The sequence below is a fragment of the Ambystoma mexicanum genome, chromosome 1q (genome assembly GCF_040938575.1).
Source record: "Ambystoma mexicanum isolate Mex_15411 chromosome 1q, UKY_AmexF1_1, whole genome shotgun sequence".
In the NCBI taxonomy this organism is placed as follows: Eukaryota; Metazoa; Chordata; class Amphibia; order Caudata; family Ambystomatidae; genus Ambystoma; species Ambystoma mexicanum.
In genome coordinates this window covers 1,043,672,641-1,043,690,254 of record NC_090922.1, presented here as the reverse complement: position 1 = coordinate 1,043,690,254, position 17,614 = coordinate 1,043,672,641, and the positions used below count along the sequence as shown (strand labels likewise).

Here is a 17,614-nt window from a genome sequence, read left to right as displayed (position 1 = left end):
TAGTGTTTGGTTGGGGGTGAGGGACAGGGGGTATTTTGTTTGGTTGGGGGTGGGAGCCATGGGGCATAGTGTTTGGTTGGGGGTGAGAGGGCCATGGGACATAGTGTTGCACTCCAAGAGTGAACTCAATAATAAAGCTAAAACAGGCACAGTTAGGAGATGTACATCCTTTGCTTTTTTGAGGAAACCTGACTCAACGAAGGCCATACTCCTCTTGGGCAACCCAAACAGCAAACTATAGCAGTCCAAAATAACGGAATGTCCAATCAAGGGTCAATATAATATATATATAATTTAATTAAACAGACGATATACAATAACTAAATCGAAATAAATGATAACAATGGAAAATGTGTAGTACAAAATGTAAGTTTGAAATGCAATAAAAATCGTTACCCCTCAAAAACATATTCTTTTTCCATGTGTTTAATACAAATTGGGGGTTGAAAAAGCCTCCTGACATGTCCCGCCTACCGCCCCGCACACTTTTACTTTTCGGCCCACTATAGCCCTCATGTAAGGTACTTTCGGCACTCTGTCAAAATCAGTTGTGCACCCCCGATTTAGAGTCAAGCGGAGAATCGATAACAGCACAGATTAGCCCACCCAAATAGCCGCAACACCAGCGTTGCCCACTGTAAGTGAATTCAATCCGGCACACACCCAAGTCAAAGCCCAGCATGTAGTGCACACCTGAAACCCTTATTTATTTTTGTCAATAAGTTCAATATTCTGAACGATATACCACTCATATCACACCCTTCTCCTGGAACCCCACCCACCCCCGGTCACACTGAACCAGGAATCAGGCTAGTTTGCAAAGGTAAATATTTATTTATGTATTGAAAATTTTATCACAGTATATTTTAATAGGTACACAACAATCGCCAATGGGGTGACAGAACACTGAAAAATATCTTTAATACACTAGGAATAAGTAAGGAGCAAAACAGATGCAGCACAGAAAACACAGAAAATAATACTTTTGTGTTGGTTCGGATCAGACAGCACTATGGTTCGAGGTTCCCCCTGTAACACCCTTCAAAGCACCTCCCTCCCCCAAATAGGCAATGTAAAGAGATAGGAGGAGAGAGCAGGTATTCAGGAATAGCTCAAATCAAAACCGAATATCAGTCCCACTTCCCCCCTTCAAACACAAGAGAAAAACGGAATTGACTTTTCAGCTGTCAGCATGGCTTTTAAATTGTCTTTTAGAATTGACTAGGCAAAAACACCAAATGTGGTCGAAAATACTTTAATTGTTCTAAATTCTTATGGGAGCAGCTTTGAACAGTTGCACACAAGCACAAGCAATGATGTAGTCCCAAGAAAACATTTGAAATCTTAAAGCCCAAGTTGGAACCAGTTTAAAGCTATTTTACAAGTGTAAACCTTTCAGATTTTTAAAATCGCGGCAAACTTTTCCTTGCGCGATTTTCGCTATAACTGGAGAATCGCAATTTCGTTTCTATTACAAAAACTGAGTAAGTTAGAGGTTTTAGCAAAGGTCATTTTGCAAGATAGGCGCAGGAATGGAAAATAGAAATGCACTTTGGAAAATGACAACTGGATTTGCTTACACTAGAGGATGACTATGAAAAAGCGAATACCACACAGGGATCTTACAGTCACGTGATCAGTGTGACCTGCCTGCTAAGGAAACTCGACTTCTTCAGATGAGAAAAAGGGTCAGCGCAAAGATAGTTCTAACAATGCTGGTTCTGAAGGAAAGATAGGATGGGTTTGAGATAGGGATAAGACAATGCAAAGATACTCCTAACAATACTGGTTCTGAATGAAAGATAGGATGGGCTAATACTCACAGGATCAGTTATTAAATTGGACCGTCAGCTCTGGTCATTGGATTAGGTGTGGTCTAGGAAAGACAGCACATCATGCACGGTACTGGATCAGTGAGGCTGGTCGTGGATTTGCACAGGATCTGCCCTCCTAGTATGTGGGTATTTTAATCCACTGGATAACGAGTTCCTCAGGCAAGACTAGTGGTGGCAATCCAGAGAATTTCAGGATACTGGTTCAAAAGGCCTTCTCACACCACCCAGCGCTTCACTGGTTGGAGAGAATACATTTGAGGATTTGGGCCTTGCTGGAAATCAATAGTTCTCTTTTGCTGGCAAGGGTTTTGGCATCTGGATCTGAAAGAATATTAAAGCTGGATGTAGAATGCTGGTTCAGAGTGCTTCGCCGGAATCAGGAAAGTGACTGGATCTGTGAGTCCCTATGTGTTGCCAGCTGTCTCTATTTATGCTTTAAAATGACATCACAAAGGGGGTGTATGGGCCGGCTTAGCTAAGCTTGCCCCTGTGAGCTGGGATAGGACCACACTTCATCTCCGCCTTCAATCTGAGTGATTGGATCAAGGCTCGATGATGTCAAATTATATGGTTTGCTTTGCAATCTTTAGAAACCTCCCTTTAGCCACTGGTCTCAAAACTGGATTTGATACCAAATGTACATTTCTACATTGGTCACCTTTATACAAATCACACACAAAGATGCCATATTTTATGTAGCAGCTATTCCTCAAAACCCTGCAGCGGTGGGATCTGGTCTCAACTTTCTACTGAATTTTGCCCTTTTTGCTATGAACACAATTTCCAAATTTTATGCAAATTTCCACAAATGTGCGAGTTTAACATAGGGATGTGCGTGTAAATTTTCACAATTCTAACATTAATACATTTCGAATAAAACTACATACATTGCCATTCCTGCCCAGAACATGTCACACAGTTCTACCACCTCTTCACACGTGCAGCCAAACATTAAATTAACAACTCTCTTATGAGTCTTTTAAGAATTGTTCTTTGTTCATGTTTAGTAACAGATGGTCCGCCCCTTTTTGTCTCCCTGCAGTCAAGGGGCATCCCCCTCATTGTTTGTTCCTTCCAGAGGCCATTTCCGACCCCCATCACACTTCCAGTTTCCTGGGCTGAAGCTCTGTCATTATCTGAACTAATTTCAACAACTAATCTGACCACAACCTTGTAAGTGAACACCATTGGTTACATTTATACCCATATCACTTAGAACTAACAGCATAAGACTCACTGCTCAAACTAACCCCAATCTCCCTCTTCCTCTTCCTCTCAGACACCCTTTGATTCTCATCCGATATTCCTCCTGAAGAACCACCGTGACCGTGCGGTGGAGAAACACGTGTTGAGGAACTAGATTTTCTTCAAACCTAGGAACGAGGTTTGCATACCACTAGAACCCAAGGGAACATTACACATTCAAGCATTCACTGCACTGATCTCAACCTCAACAGGATTCTTCTATCTTTAAGGACTTTCTCAACCTATGAAACTTAGTAAACTGAACTAAGAATTCTAAACAAATAAAGATCCCAAATCAACAAGGATATAATCCAACTTACAAACGAAACCTAGTGTATTCAACTAAGGATTTTTCTAAAAGGACAAAAGAATAAATCTTAGTGAAAACAACTCAAGATTTCACAGGACTTTGCCTAAGGATATAGATTAAAATCCAAGCAGGAACAATTTATAATCTCATACTGTTGCTACTCTTATAAGAATTTATTTTGCTTCAACAAACATTTACTTTACTTTGGACGCAAATGTGAAAAATGTTTGGCTTGATTTGCAATCTAAATAAAACTATAAGGAATCTGAACACTTTTGTTTGTTTTATTCAACTTCGAGAAGCGCAACAGGAGGGCTTTTTCTCTTCCAAGTTTGACCAAGTCCAGGTCAGCCTCTGTGGCATTCCTCTACTGCAGCATCTCTACCATCACCATTCTTTATCTTTGTAATAATTTCCACTTAGAGCGCCAACACTGTTTCAAAGGCTGAACCCTCCTTTCTCAGCTCTGTCATTGTGCCTTCTCTTTCCATAGACAACAGTCTGCTCTAACCCGTAATTAACACCTCCCAGTGAGTTTCTGCTGAGAGGAAGGCCCTCCTTCTGGGAGAAAAACCTGCTTTTCCAGTTCTTGCTGCTCCAGCCAGGCTAATTAACTTCTTAAATCCAGCCAAAACACATTTGTTGCATCAAACATAAATACATTACTTTCTTAGCCTTAAAATCTGGTAGGATCAAAAACACAACTACAATATGTATTCCTTTATGGCAACAATGCTTTTAATGTTTGCTAATCCAGCAGACTTTTTAGTTTTAGGTCACTTTAAAGTTTCATCAGTACTCCTCTGACAGCTGTCATTCAGGTAGCCTCGGGTACTGAACCCAGATTTTGGCATAGGCTGTCAGTTCACAGACTTTGTATGTGAACAATGCTTCATTAGATACATGAATTTTAGCACCAGGAAAGATTATGAATGTTGAGAAGTGTTGTGTTATAGGCATTTTGGAGTTTTTAGCAACAAAGCAAATGTCATGTGTGGGCACATTTTGAGGTTTCACTTGCAAAGTGCTGCTTTTCTCTCTGCACTCTATTTGCTGGTCATGGAGCCCAAAGGCACATTTTCTTCAGGGTGTACTCTATTCGCCCACACATGCACCACGAGTGGCCAGTTGAACATCTCTCTTTTTGTGTGCTGAAGCACACGGTTTTTGTAGGTTTTTGGCGTGCACTAGGGTTTTGCCGCCATTGTTGCAATTTCTTTCATCATAACTGGCAGAGTGATGCCACATAGCATAACGGAGTGGGTCAATACATCCCACACCACCGCCTTGGACACCACCGCCTTACGCATCGCATGAGCACTAGGCACTCAACTGAACTGCCTGCAATTATGCTGAAAGCCTCTGGCATAATCAGACCGCACAAAATTAGTCACTGCCAAAATTGATGTAAAGGTTGTCGGGACACGGAATAAAACTCATCAGGTTTGGACCACGGCACCACTTCCCACATAGCACGACCTTCACGATCAGCACTAGGCTGATGTGTATACTGGTTCCAAGCATACTACCAGGACACCATCAAACGTAGAAATAGGTTAAAGCACAGACTCCATGCTCAGCATTAGGCTGACGTTGGGACACAGGTCCCAGAAGACCACTAAATATTGCAGGGCTGTCATGATCACTGCTTCCAAGGAGCCAGGACCAGCCCAACGTCCTTGGAAGCAGGCCCCTAACCCTAATCCTAATCCTAGGCACCAGCCGGTCCCCACTGGGGCCTTTTGGACCTTGTCCTGGCGCCGGTGGCGCCAGGCTCATCAAAACCATCGGTCCCGGCACTGGAAGCGCCGGGCTCATAATATGTGTAAAGATGCTTGGGTGGACTTACCTGCAGCAGACCATGCTGCTTACTTACCAGCCACTTAGAAGTCCTCTGTGAACAGGAACTACTTTCTTACCTGGGTGGGGCAAGCTCCACTCCCTGGATACAGCACTGGAACTCTTCTGGAACTGGAACTCTTTTCTTACCTAGGCGTGGAGGAAGACACCTCATCACTCCAAGGCTATTTAAACCACACCCGATAGATGAAACGTGCTTCGCGTTATTCTGCATCTGCAGCAGAACGCTCACCGAGTCTGTTCCAGCCTTTCTTCTTTCGGTCCTGAACCTGCAAGAATTATACTTACCATTCCTGAATCCAGTCAACAGCAGCACCTGCAAAGAGAAGAAGCAACAGGTTAGCAAGGCAACCTTTACTCGCAGTGCTTACTCACCTGATCCATCGGCTGCAGCCTTTTCTTCACGCTGCACCTCCGCCTGTGAAGACAAAAGCATTGTTATTACTTACCGGCACTCCGCGAATTCCGGAATTCTTCACGCTGCATCGCCGCCTGTGAAGACAAAAGCATTGTTATTACTTACGGGCATTCCGCGAACTCCGGCGCAGCAACCCAACTTCTGAAAGACAAAAGAAGAGACATTAGACAGGTATTTACTTACGCCCATCGCGCTCGTCGCAATAGAACGCCTGCCAATACTCCGGCGTCTCTTCAGCACGAAATAAGCTGCAAGGGAAAAGACAGTTAGAGCGCTTGCATTTACTTACGCATTTCCAGGTGCTCACTCCATCTTCCATCTCAAGAGCCCTGCAAGACAAAGGGAAAAGCATTATACAGAGTCCTGGTCAATATTAACGTGCCACGCACCTAAAGACTATAAAGACTAAAAAGGTGTCTGGAAACTCACCGCTCGTGCAGTTAACGCCGGTAACGATCTTCTGAGTTCAAGAGGCGTATGTTTCACCAGTGAAGGAACTGGCAACGGCACCCTGCATCAGACGCAGATGGAGTCCAGCATTCACCTATCTAAGAAACCTCACCCTACGAGTTCGACACACAGTGCGAAGAGGTTCGCCCCCAGAAGCCAATCGAGTCCTGCACATCACTTTTCGAGTCACAGACACCTTCCTGCCAAGACCAGCGCCTCTGTGGGAATCAGGTGAGCGTTACAAGGACCTTCAACGTACGTTCATCCACAACCGTTAATGCCCTCAAGCTCAACACCATGTCACCATCAAACGATGGAACAGTAAAAATTGTCAAGTTCTCACTCCCGCACAATCCTCACAATCCTGTACCCCACATACACTTCACCACGTGGAACCCCCACCTATGTAGAATCAATCATCAATGTTGCTAACCTGTTTATAGGCCCACTGAGGACCCCCAGCTATGATTAAACAGGACCTGCACAGACCACCACAGGAACCCAACAGGGGCATGACCCAGCAATACCTTAGGTAAGACAACTCCAAAAGATGCTGAACAATACATACCACATGTACCGACTATACCAATCTAACACTGCTCTGTTCTCCATTCTTCCCCCCTCTTTTCTATTTTCCTCCTCTACTGGCCATGCCCAATGTTTATATGACAACAATTACTGTATAAAAAACATCAAAATATCAAGGTGCACTTTATGTTTTATAAATAACACTCAATTGAACACCTTTGCACCTTTTTCACACTGCACTTACATGTCACTTCGCACACGTCACGAATTTCAAACAAACTGCTGGATATATGTGTGTAATTTTAAAAATATCCTCAGCCTTGATAAAGACCCACGAGGTCGAAACACGTGTCGGCTGACCACAATTGGGACTAAGCGCCCACATTCAAATTGATAAATAAACCTGCACTTGTTAAAACGCAAACAGCATGGAGAATCTTCTTTTCCGGAATCTAAAACTGCGAGGTAGCCAGGAAACACTCTGCTTGCCCTATAACTAGGATGGGAGCATTCTCGAACATCAAACAAGAAAATACAGTCCTAGTCAGTCCTTAGTCAAAATAAAATGGCCTATACTAATAAACCGAATGCCTCCCCTCTTTCCACTACAATAAATGTGTAGAGGGAACATGTAATGCAAAAAGGAAAATCAGTGTTCAAAAGAAATGTCAGTATGGCTGATTCAACGCCCTTCCCTACGTTTTGTAGCACGGGCTAAGGTGGCACACTGGGACCTTGCAACACACTCTGGCTTTGGACAAGGATGCAGTTTGTTTCATGTAGCAGGGCCGACTTGGCCTTCCACGAAAAGTCACAGGTTTACCCACTGGACCTCTTGGCTTTCTCTCACTCCAGCCCAGGCCACTTTTTAGCTAGTAATACAGTTCAACAAATGTTTGTTTCCGTCTGTTTACCACAATTCAACACAGGGTTCCCTCGGTCGGGCTCAAACCTTTCAATCACAATTTGTGTAGCTTCCCTTAACCAAGCTTCAATCACACCTTCATAGGCTTCCCTGCATCGGGCTCAAGCCTCCTTTCACTTTCCTTACGCTGTCGAAGACTTTCGAAACTGCTTTAGCTTTTGCTCTTACCTCGGCATGACCACTTCAACCTTCTTTATCCAAACGTCACTTTTTATGTCCTACACCAAGGCCTCTTGGTAAATGTACTTTCGAGCAAAGTACTTATTTCAAAGTTCAAAGAAATCGCTCACATCCATGTTCCCTCTGCTGGGATCAAACCTAACAATAGTTCAAATCTTGCATCTCAGTTTCTTTCTCTTCATTTTCGACTTTTGTGGCTTTGATACTGAAGTCAAGGCTGATACCACAACTGCCACTACACCTCCCCAACTCTGCCGTTCACCCAGGAAGAAACGGGGGGGATACGGGAAGTTGGAATATCCTATAAAAAAGGATGGGACATGGGTATTTAGAAAGGGGGGGGGATACCATGTCTCGCCATCGGGTGTTCCTCCCCCCATTCCCGATAACCCCTCACCCAGGTGATCCTCCCACACTTATCCACCACCAGAGTCTGTATCCAAAGACGATGGCCATGCCCTGACACCTGAGTAAAGGGTCCCGAGGGTCTAGGCAGTGAAACAACCGCTGGTTTTTCACAGTACATTTCTGTTCACCCCTGACCACTGGCTTTTCTTGGGACAGATTTATGAAAAACAGTGACATTTCTGGAATCCATACAAAAAAAACTAATACAAAAACACCAAAGGAAAAATTATCGAATTTTGTTGACTGAAAATGGTAGGTATTTTTGTATATGTATAGTAAATAATAGGTGGTGGGTCGGGAAAAGGTATAAGTTAGGGTATGGGAGGGTGAGAGGGTGCAGTGTGGTCTCCCCAAGCATTATTATTTTTTTTTTTAAGTAGAAAAAACAAAAAGTAATTTTCGTCTTTCGGTCAAACAAATTAGGTAATTTCTCCATTTGTTTTTTTTTTTTATTCCAAATGTTCACAGATATCCGAAATTTCTTCCAAGGTCCTGTGCAATTCCATATTTGCTCTCGTCTTTTTTCAATGTACTACTGCATCACTTGCTTCTATTTGTTTTCATTTAAGTCTAGCTCATCCACTTGCACCCAGTCACATTACCTACAAAAAAAGAAATTGAGATAACATCTACCTGGACTTCCAAGGGGAGTAGCCATGGAAGGACCCAAGTGGTGCTAGGTAAGTCTGTATGGGAAGTGGCAAGCAGTTGTCCGGGGCAGGATGACTTCTGCTGTTTAGAAGGTTTGAATGGAAAGGCACTCATTGAGTGCAAGGATGAGGATGAGATCAGTGGAGTACAAAATGTCCGACCTCGTAAAGGAGGCAAGACAGATGTGGCAACAGTGGGTTGTGTGGTTGGCATAGTAGGTACCATTCTAGTTAGTTTCCGCAGTGTTATACAAGATATGCAAAGCAAACACCAAATGTTTAATCTGTAAACAATCTCTTGCCATTACTGAATATGGTTCAATGTAACATGGATTGGTGTGAAATGCACATTTTACACATGGCCCAGTTCTCCCGAAGCGCAGCATTCTGCACTTCAGATGCAAATTCTACAGATTCTTTGTTTTTCATTCAAGGTACTATATTGTTGAAATGGGCAGATAATGTGACAATTGGATATACAGCAACATAGTATTTTAAAAAGACCAAATTAAGATAGTGCAACTCACATTTTTCGAAAGACATGTGTGCTTCCCCTTTGCTATGTTTAAGTCCAAGTGGAGGAAGGCACCCACCCGGGAGAGCAGTAACGGGGCAAGGGGTCAATGATAAGTGGTCAAGTGAATACAAAATAGACATATCATACTTTAAATATTTTACTAAGTAAAGAATTGAAATAGCTTATGGAACTATCTCACATGTTGCTAAGGGCTTGCCTCACAAATCTTTGTGCAGACGGCAATCACAGGTTCGAATCCCAGCAGGGCAGACTCAGCCTTTAATCCTTTCAGCGGTCAATAAGTTGATCACCATTAAAATGGAGAACATTTACACTCATTATGATAGTGCTTGTAAGCAGGAAGAATCCCTTCATGAAGCAGTATATTTCACACACTATATTTTTTAGAATTATCATTATTAAAATAATATTAGTACCCGGCGAGGGTCAGTGAGCTTGTCAAACACAAGCTCATTGGTCCTCCTCTGGACCTTACCTGCCGGAGAAGGCTCCGGCCTGCGCAGCGTCCAGAGATATTTCAGAGACTGGCCACCATTGAAAGGGAGAAGGGACTATGTATACTTCCTTCTCCCCGACGGCCATTTGTTTTGCTTTTTTTCCTCAAATCGAGAAACGGTGGCATCGCGGTTTCTGGATTCAATAAAAATTGCAATTAGTACCCCGATGCAACGTGCCGGGGTACTAATGGCAATATGACCCTCAGAGGGTCTTCTAACTATGGCCCCGGGGGCATTACCCGACCTATAATAGTCCCCCCTCCTCGGGTCATATTTCCTTAATAATGATGCCTAAATTGGATCTGAGGGGCAGTGAGAAACACTTTGATACAGTTTAAGAAAACATGTTTTATTGTACAAAGAACCAACCTTCAGTGGATGAGCTGTGTGGGGTATGGAGGCATCTCTTAGGGGAAGCTCTCCTTCTACATCACATTAAACGTAAACGAAGCACACATCCTTGAAATACTTGCATTTTCATTGTTACTGGAGTTTCTCAGACCGCTTTAGGGAGTCCAAGACAAGGTTTTGGGAGTCACAGTCTCCACAGAGATTCCACGTGTGTGCAATAATACTGCATTTACAGCTCCATCAACTGAACCAACCGAGAACATTCTCTGCCTCCGACTGGAGTCTGAAAAGAAACACCTTCAAAGCACATAAGAGTGTGAAATATTACGTTTTACCTTTTTATCGCCCTGTTTTCGTCTCCGGAGTCCAGGTCTATAGTCATCCCCAAACCTCAGAAAGTAATAGTAAGACACAAGCCTCTCAATGGGGTCTCGTATGACGTTGATATAGATTGGCTTCTTCTTAACACCGAATCTGAAAGACAGGGGTAGTTTTCAGGATGACAGTACACACAGGCAGGCTTCAATGCTTGGAAATGGGCGTACCCAGGGATACTCCGAGAATCACACTTATGCAACATTTTCCCATAAAACACAAGTGCCATTTGATTGTGTCCAATACAACATCAGGGTACGAAATTAAGATTGGATAAGCAGGAGCTACGAGCAGCTCCTGGGTATCCAGCACTTGCCAGTGACCAGGAGCTACCCCTTGGGAACAAGGAGCGTTGCACAAATCTAACTTCCACATAAAATGCAAACATATAATTGGGTCCATTATTATAACCCTGAATGCTTTAAATGTTGTATAGGTGTACTAATGTACGTAATCTTTATTGATAAATTCTACCAAATGCACAGAGTTACATTTACATAGGTGAGTTTGTTCGGCATCAGTTGGCCTGGGGAACCAAAAGAAGGTCCTGATACCTGTTGGTATCAAGCTAACCAGGCTCTTCTAGGCTATAAACAGGAGCTAAATAGCTCCCAGATCTCCGCCGCATTTTAGAACCCTGCAACATGCAATGCATATTGATGTTCATAACGGACAAGATTTGACCACACAAGAGTGGGCAAAGGGCTGCGGTCAGTGCTTTATGTGGCCTGTAAAATGGAGCTGGAGAGGTCTTGACTAAAAAGGGGCATGGCCTGGCAGGGCCTTGGCGCATCAATTAAGAGACAACACTTGCCTCACCTGAATGTGCCTGTTAGGCCACACCCCCATAGACCCGGCTCGATTTTGCAAAAGGGCTGTGGCCTACAGGCGGCATTCAGATCAGGTAAGTGTTGCTTAATTGCGGCAATGACCCCTTGCCAGGCACCACTTTGCATTGATCATCACCTTCACACCTTTGACTTACAAGTGATGATCCCTGCATTTCAAATGAAAGGGGTGTCTGGCGGGGGTCGTGACACAAGGACAGTGCAGGCAGGCTTTTGTTTCTAAAACCTGATGCGCTCACTTATACGCGAGAGCTTCATGCTTTAAATTAAAAACACTTGGCTTCTAGTGGGCTGGGGTTAGCAGTGGACTTTAGATATCCCCGGCATGGTACTGTCTCAGACACAATTTTCAGAGCCTGGCTAGGCCCAAGCCCACGTAAAACACTGGCTACGGTTGTAGTTCAGATGTGCGACCCCCTCCCGCATGTCTCCTAATTTAGTGTCTGCAGGGTTAGGGTCAAATCCCAGAAACTTCAATATATTGTCTATCTGAAGTAGAAAACCGACCATCAAATCATTGAGGTACTTCGCAGAGTAAAAAAATAAAGACAGTATCCATTGAGAGATTTTAAGGCATACGCTTCTGTATCCGGTTAGTTTGTGTAGTATGTGTTTTAAACCAGTGACAGGACAAGTTAGCATAAATGTATCAATTTTAATAAATATATTTCAACTATTGAACAGAGTCACAGTATGTTTTGTTATTGTTCATTGGTCAAAAACAAACAAGGCAGTGGTTTAAAAATAAAACCACTCAAAATGACAGACGAACTGTCTAAAAATGCCATGTAACAGGCATCTAATTTCTAATATTTAACGTTACTAGTAAAATACAATTGCACCAGTTGAAGATTTCCAGTAGGTGGCACTGCTCACCATAGGTTCGTCGTCCAGTCGAAATGAAAATCCATGCACTCCATTACGAGTAAAGGGTACTAGACGGTTGACGACTACTGAAAATTGGAGATCTCGAATACTAGCTCGAATACCAACTAGGTCCTTGGTATTTTTAAAAGAAGAAATTCGAAATCGATAATGTAAAAGGAAGGCAGGTAAAAGGTTCAAGGATAAATATGGTTTAAAAGCAAAAGAGTCGAATAAAAGCACACTGTATATCGTGGAAATTAAATCACATGCCACAGAAGAAAGGAAGGACAACATTTAAGGTTGGAGCTCTGAAGTATTCTGTTCAGACCCGTAAAAGTTGTATAGAGTGCTTTCGCTTACGCGCTGGCAGCAAGTGGTGAACAATTAAGCATGCGGGGAGGAGAGTCCATGAGACTTCGGGGAAAGGAAGCATTAGTGGGGCCGAGATTGGGGGCTAGTTAGTACAAGCGGAAAAAGATACTGGGTGGGCAAGGTGGACGACGGTGGCAAGAAGAGCACGATCTGGAGAATAATAGTGATACGGGATGATAGATACAGGAGCAAGCCAACGGACACATTTAAATACAATACAAAGACGGCAAAATCAGAGCTGAGGGGGAAGATGAAAAAGCAGGCTGATGGCAGAGTAAACGACAGCACATATAGTTGGACAGTAAGATTGACGAGCAAAGGCCAGCACGAGAGAACAGACAAGTCCCTGTAGTGGCCGACACAGACGTATGCACCCAACAGAAGACATGCGAGTAGAAAAAGCGATGGATGAACGATGACGCCAAGATTCTGGCTGTTGTAACATGGGGTGGCAGGGTTGTCTTGACACAGACTTGCCGTGGAACCACTGCTATGAAAAGTATACCCATATTTACATAGATCTCAGGCCCCAACTGCCACATTCACAAGCACACACAGACCACCGTTCTCCTGAGCTGCCACTCATCACAGACATCAACATTGCACAGCTTGCATGGATAGACAGGACAAAGCAAGACAACACACACATCATAACACTGGGTGGACGATGACCGGAAAAGAAGAGTGAGGGAGGAGAGAATGAGAGGAAGACAATTACAGGGGGCAGGGAGCCACCCAGCCTTTAACAAAAGAAAGATCGTCAAAACGAGGCATGACAGTGATGAGAAAAGGAGAACGAGCTTTGGTCATTCTAGCGACAAACAAACCAAAGGAGGAGAGAACAGCTGGGAGAGGAATACATCGATATGACAGCACATAGAAGGTGGTCAAGTACTGAGCTATCACAGCGTAATCGGAGAAGGGCCAGCGGCAGAGTCGCCCATAGAAGATATAAGAAATGAACGAATGGAGGGATAGCATGAAAACCAAGACATGGCAACAACATCCCTACAGCTGAGCACACATGCAACAACATTCTCTCATTTGTTAAAATCACAGACAATCCTGCTAGTAAACAGTGCTCAAATAACGCTTAAGATTATTTAGCACTTTGCAAGTGATGAATTTAAAGACTAAAATGTTTACTAGTATTGAATGATGGGAGTCCACCAAGATGATTCACTCAAGCACTGGCCATTTTACCATTGGAGTTAAGAGTAGACTGAAACCTAAAATCCATTGCCTTTGCGAGAATTCTACTTCTTCTAACGTTTGACACATCTTTGACATTTTCCAAAGATGTTTTCTGGACCGGGTCCCCCAAATTCGGCAAGTTTGATACACATTTGTGCAACAGTTGAAACATTATAAAGTGTTTGGGAAAAACAATGCAAGAGGAGAAACACAACTTTCTTTCATAGGCAAAGATTTACATTCATAGAACGGACGAACATCCTAAACCACTATTGTGATTAGCCTCAAATTTAAAAAGTTGGCACAAATGCAGATGTACTTTGATTGTTTAGTGCAAATTCGTCTAGTAGTCTAAGAATTTGGGGGAGAACAGGGTACCCCTGCCCCCGCTAAATCTTCTATGCATCTCTCATGGCGGATTGCAGTAATAAAGCCAATATTTTTCTTTCATCTATGCAAGCTGTTTTCGTGAAATCTTTGCAGTAAATATGCAGTCATCTTGCTGTAAAATATTGCATCTATTCTTGTCCTTTATTATCACAATGTGGCCACTGGCCAAAGCCATAGGCATTGCCAGTGTGCCAGGGACCTGTAGTGGGGATAATTCTCATGGCATGTAGCTTAGAAACATACTGAAAATATGGAACTAATGCAGGTAGTTTGGGATATAACAAACCCTTGAAATGAAATTCAGTGAAAAAAAACGTCAGTTGAAGGGATATCATTCAGCAAGTGTTGAAAGCTACAACACTGCAAAGCACACTGATGACATCATAGATGAATCAGAGCACACATCATGGAAAACTACCTGTCAATAAAACATTCTCTTGGTCAATTTCAAGACATATGACAAATAAATTGTATGTATACAAATTATATATATTTAGTGCATGCTAAATAATTCTATTGCGCGGTGTGCAAACTGTGCGTTTTGTGGCGAGGTGGCGACAGGAGCCTTATCTTGGTACCCGGACCTTCTACAGTCTGCCTTCACTATCCATTGTTTTAAGGATGACCATCAATAAAAACACTGCACCTGCGTGGAGCGTGGCGCTGTGTGCAAACAGTGTGTTTTGTGTTTGGGGCTTGGAGTATGGAGTACGGAGCCAATGATGAGTGAACTCAACAATACTTTTTACTGTGGTGAGACTAACTCTATCAAACGTTTTTATGTTTATTCAGGCCTGACTGTTTCCAGATCCATACAACTACTGACCATCTGCATGTGCTTTTTCAACTTGCTCTTGTGTTTAGGAATGTTAGCTCTGGACACTGTCCCTTGGTTCTGTACATTAGCCCTTCAATAGGAGGGTTGGGAGTGTGAGCACTAGAAGTTAGCTCATAGCCCATCATTCCTCCGTACACTGTTTGCCATAAACACACCCTTTGTTAAAATACAGGTGGTCTGGGAGCGTGGGCACTGGCGTTCAGCTCATGGCCTTTCCACCTCTATTATCTCGGTTGTCTCCATTTTTTTGTGTGATGCCATAGAAACTTGACTTTATTTTCCTGCCCTCCCTTTCTCAGCTCGAATACTCACAACTTCACTGTGTCTGCTAAACGTGGGAGTGACGAATAATGTGTGAATTACGAAGTGGGAAAACTTTGATGCACTGGAATGACAAAATCCAATACATTTCGGATGTAGACATGTTGGCGGCCATAAATCTGCTTCTCCCCCATTCCCCACAACAACCCAGAATCACGGTCTATCTCTGGCTCTGAGATGACTGCACGTGTTAATGCTCTGGAAGCTGCACTCTGCTTCACTAAACAGGGAACCCCCACCTGGACCAACACAATCAATCTGAGAACATCTTTTTTTCCCTCATTAAGAAATGTCACGTCTGGCCACAACTCGGTGCCTTTAGCATTACGATCTTGGGAAAGTGCCCGACACTGGTGACAATGTGGACTCTGTGGAGGTTTGTTGACACTCCTCCAGACTATGTAATGAACTCCACATCGGGTACGGATTCGTCCTTTTTTGATTCTCAGCCTGTGTCAGTTCAACCAAGCCGCCTCAACAACTCCAGGAACGAATTTCAGATGGAATATTCCATCTAATCAAACTTTACTTGAGATAAATCAGGTTTTATGCATACTGGTGTCTCTTTATGAAGGCCTAAAGACAGAAGTTAAAGCCTACTCTGTGGCCTTGGCATCGCTTAATTTGAAAATATAAAATTGCATATTGCGGCCAAGGAGTTTCTCTTCCAACAGAAATCTGGGCCATTAACAGCAGAGGCAGAGCAAGTGCCTAATATGGGTGATTTAAGCTAGGGAGATGTGGGTAAACTTCTCGGATGAATGTCTGAATTTGGCGAAATCTCGAGTGAATGGTTCCGTTATGGAAAAACCTCCGGTTCAACCCCATAGAGAAAAAATACATGCCACTCTGGCATTGTGTAAAGAACCTCCTTATGAGGCAATATCGAATTCATCTACAGACTCCATGTCTGACGAAGAGGTAATCTGCATAACACCAACGCATCCTCCAATTACCATTAACATCAACTCTGACACCAAGGCTTCTTATCCTGTCACACATGTTTCCTCCCTACCCATTATAACTACCAATATGCATGAGAAAACATCTGATGCAAAAACAAATCAGCAACAGCCAAAAACGAAGAATATACCCACCCCAATAAAACAAGAAATGGGCCATCGAGACACTATTTCTTCTTTTTTTGATCAGCTCATTGTAAAAGCTGTCTTGTCAAAACCTGACCTGTCCACAATTAAGACAAAAGCCACAGATGTCAAGATACCCGAAAATAACGTATCCAAATCTACTAATGGGCCCAGCAATGTTGGACTGGGGAAAACTTGCTTCATGAGGGATGGGCATACTGACAATATGCCAAATCCTGCTCTGCATTGACTGGGCCAAGCAGGGGGCATGCATCTCAAACTACGAGCATGGTGTTGGGTACACAACCTGATCAGTCACGTCCCACTGCAGAGGGTGGTGAGGGTAAGATAGCATCCTAAACTAAATTTGAACATAGTCATGTAGTTAGCCACCAAGAACTTACTTCTTTGTTACAAGGCCACTACGTCCATCGCTGATCTTCCTTAATAAGGACAGGATCTTTGACTGAGCCTGATAAACCATAGGTTACGTCCGGTCTATCTAAAATTGGGTTACAAAACCGGGCAAACTTCACTAAATTAGCAGAGAGCCATAATAACACGACAGCCTTAAAATCAATTAAATTACAGAAGCCTGATGCAACATCCATTAATTGTTTGATGAACGGGGATATGGATAAATCCCAGAGAGTGAATAGTGCATCTGTTGATTCAAGTAAGAACTTAGATTTCGAACTCCATTGGGTCCCCATGTTTTGAGAAGGCATGAGCCACATTCTGACCCAATACAATGAGGGATTTCACCTAATGAGAAACACATTTTAGAGGAACATCCATATGCAATATTATTTGAAGGTTTATTGCCCGAAAATCAGTCTGTAATACTTAGACAAACAACTGTTTTACAACTACTCTCTGCAATACCGAGTCTCTCTGAAATGACATTGAATGATTTTCACAGGGCAGACTTCACAAACTGCTCTAGAACAAGTTCCTCTATTGTTTTACGCAAATCTAAATTTGTGTTTGAACACATAATGAAGGAAAGGGAGAACTTCAGAGTATTTGGATTTCAAATATCTCAATACAAACGGTCATGTGAGAATAGCACCAAAACATGGGAATGAAGCATGTTCCGAGGGCTGAAATACAATGTCTAAAAAAA

General features: G+C 43.0%; 1 protein-coding gene across 2 annotated transcripts in view; it reads right to left on the bottom strand.

Annotated features, from left to right (window-relative positions):
- The window catches only part of HS2ST1 (heparan sulfate 2-O-sulfotransferase 1), a 523,976-nt gene that overhangs the window by 62,710 nt on the left and 443,652 nt on the right, over positions 1-17,614 (bottom strand). For both annotated transcript variants that reach the window (XM_069641735.1, XM_069641736.1), the window contains exon 4: positions 10,531-10,669. In XM_069641735.1, coding sequence (XP_069497836.1) covers positions 10,531-10,669 — 139 coding nt within the window. The remainder of the gene's footprint in view (positions 1-10,530; positions 10,670-17,614) is intronic.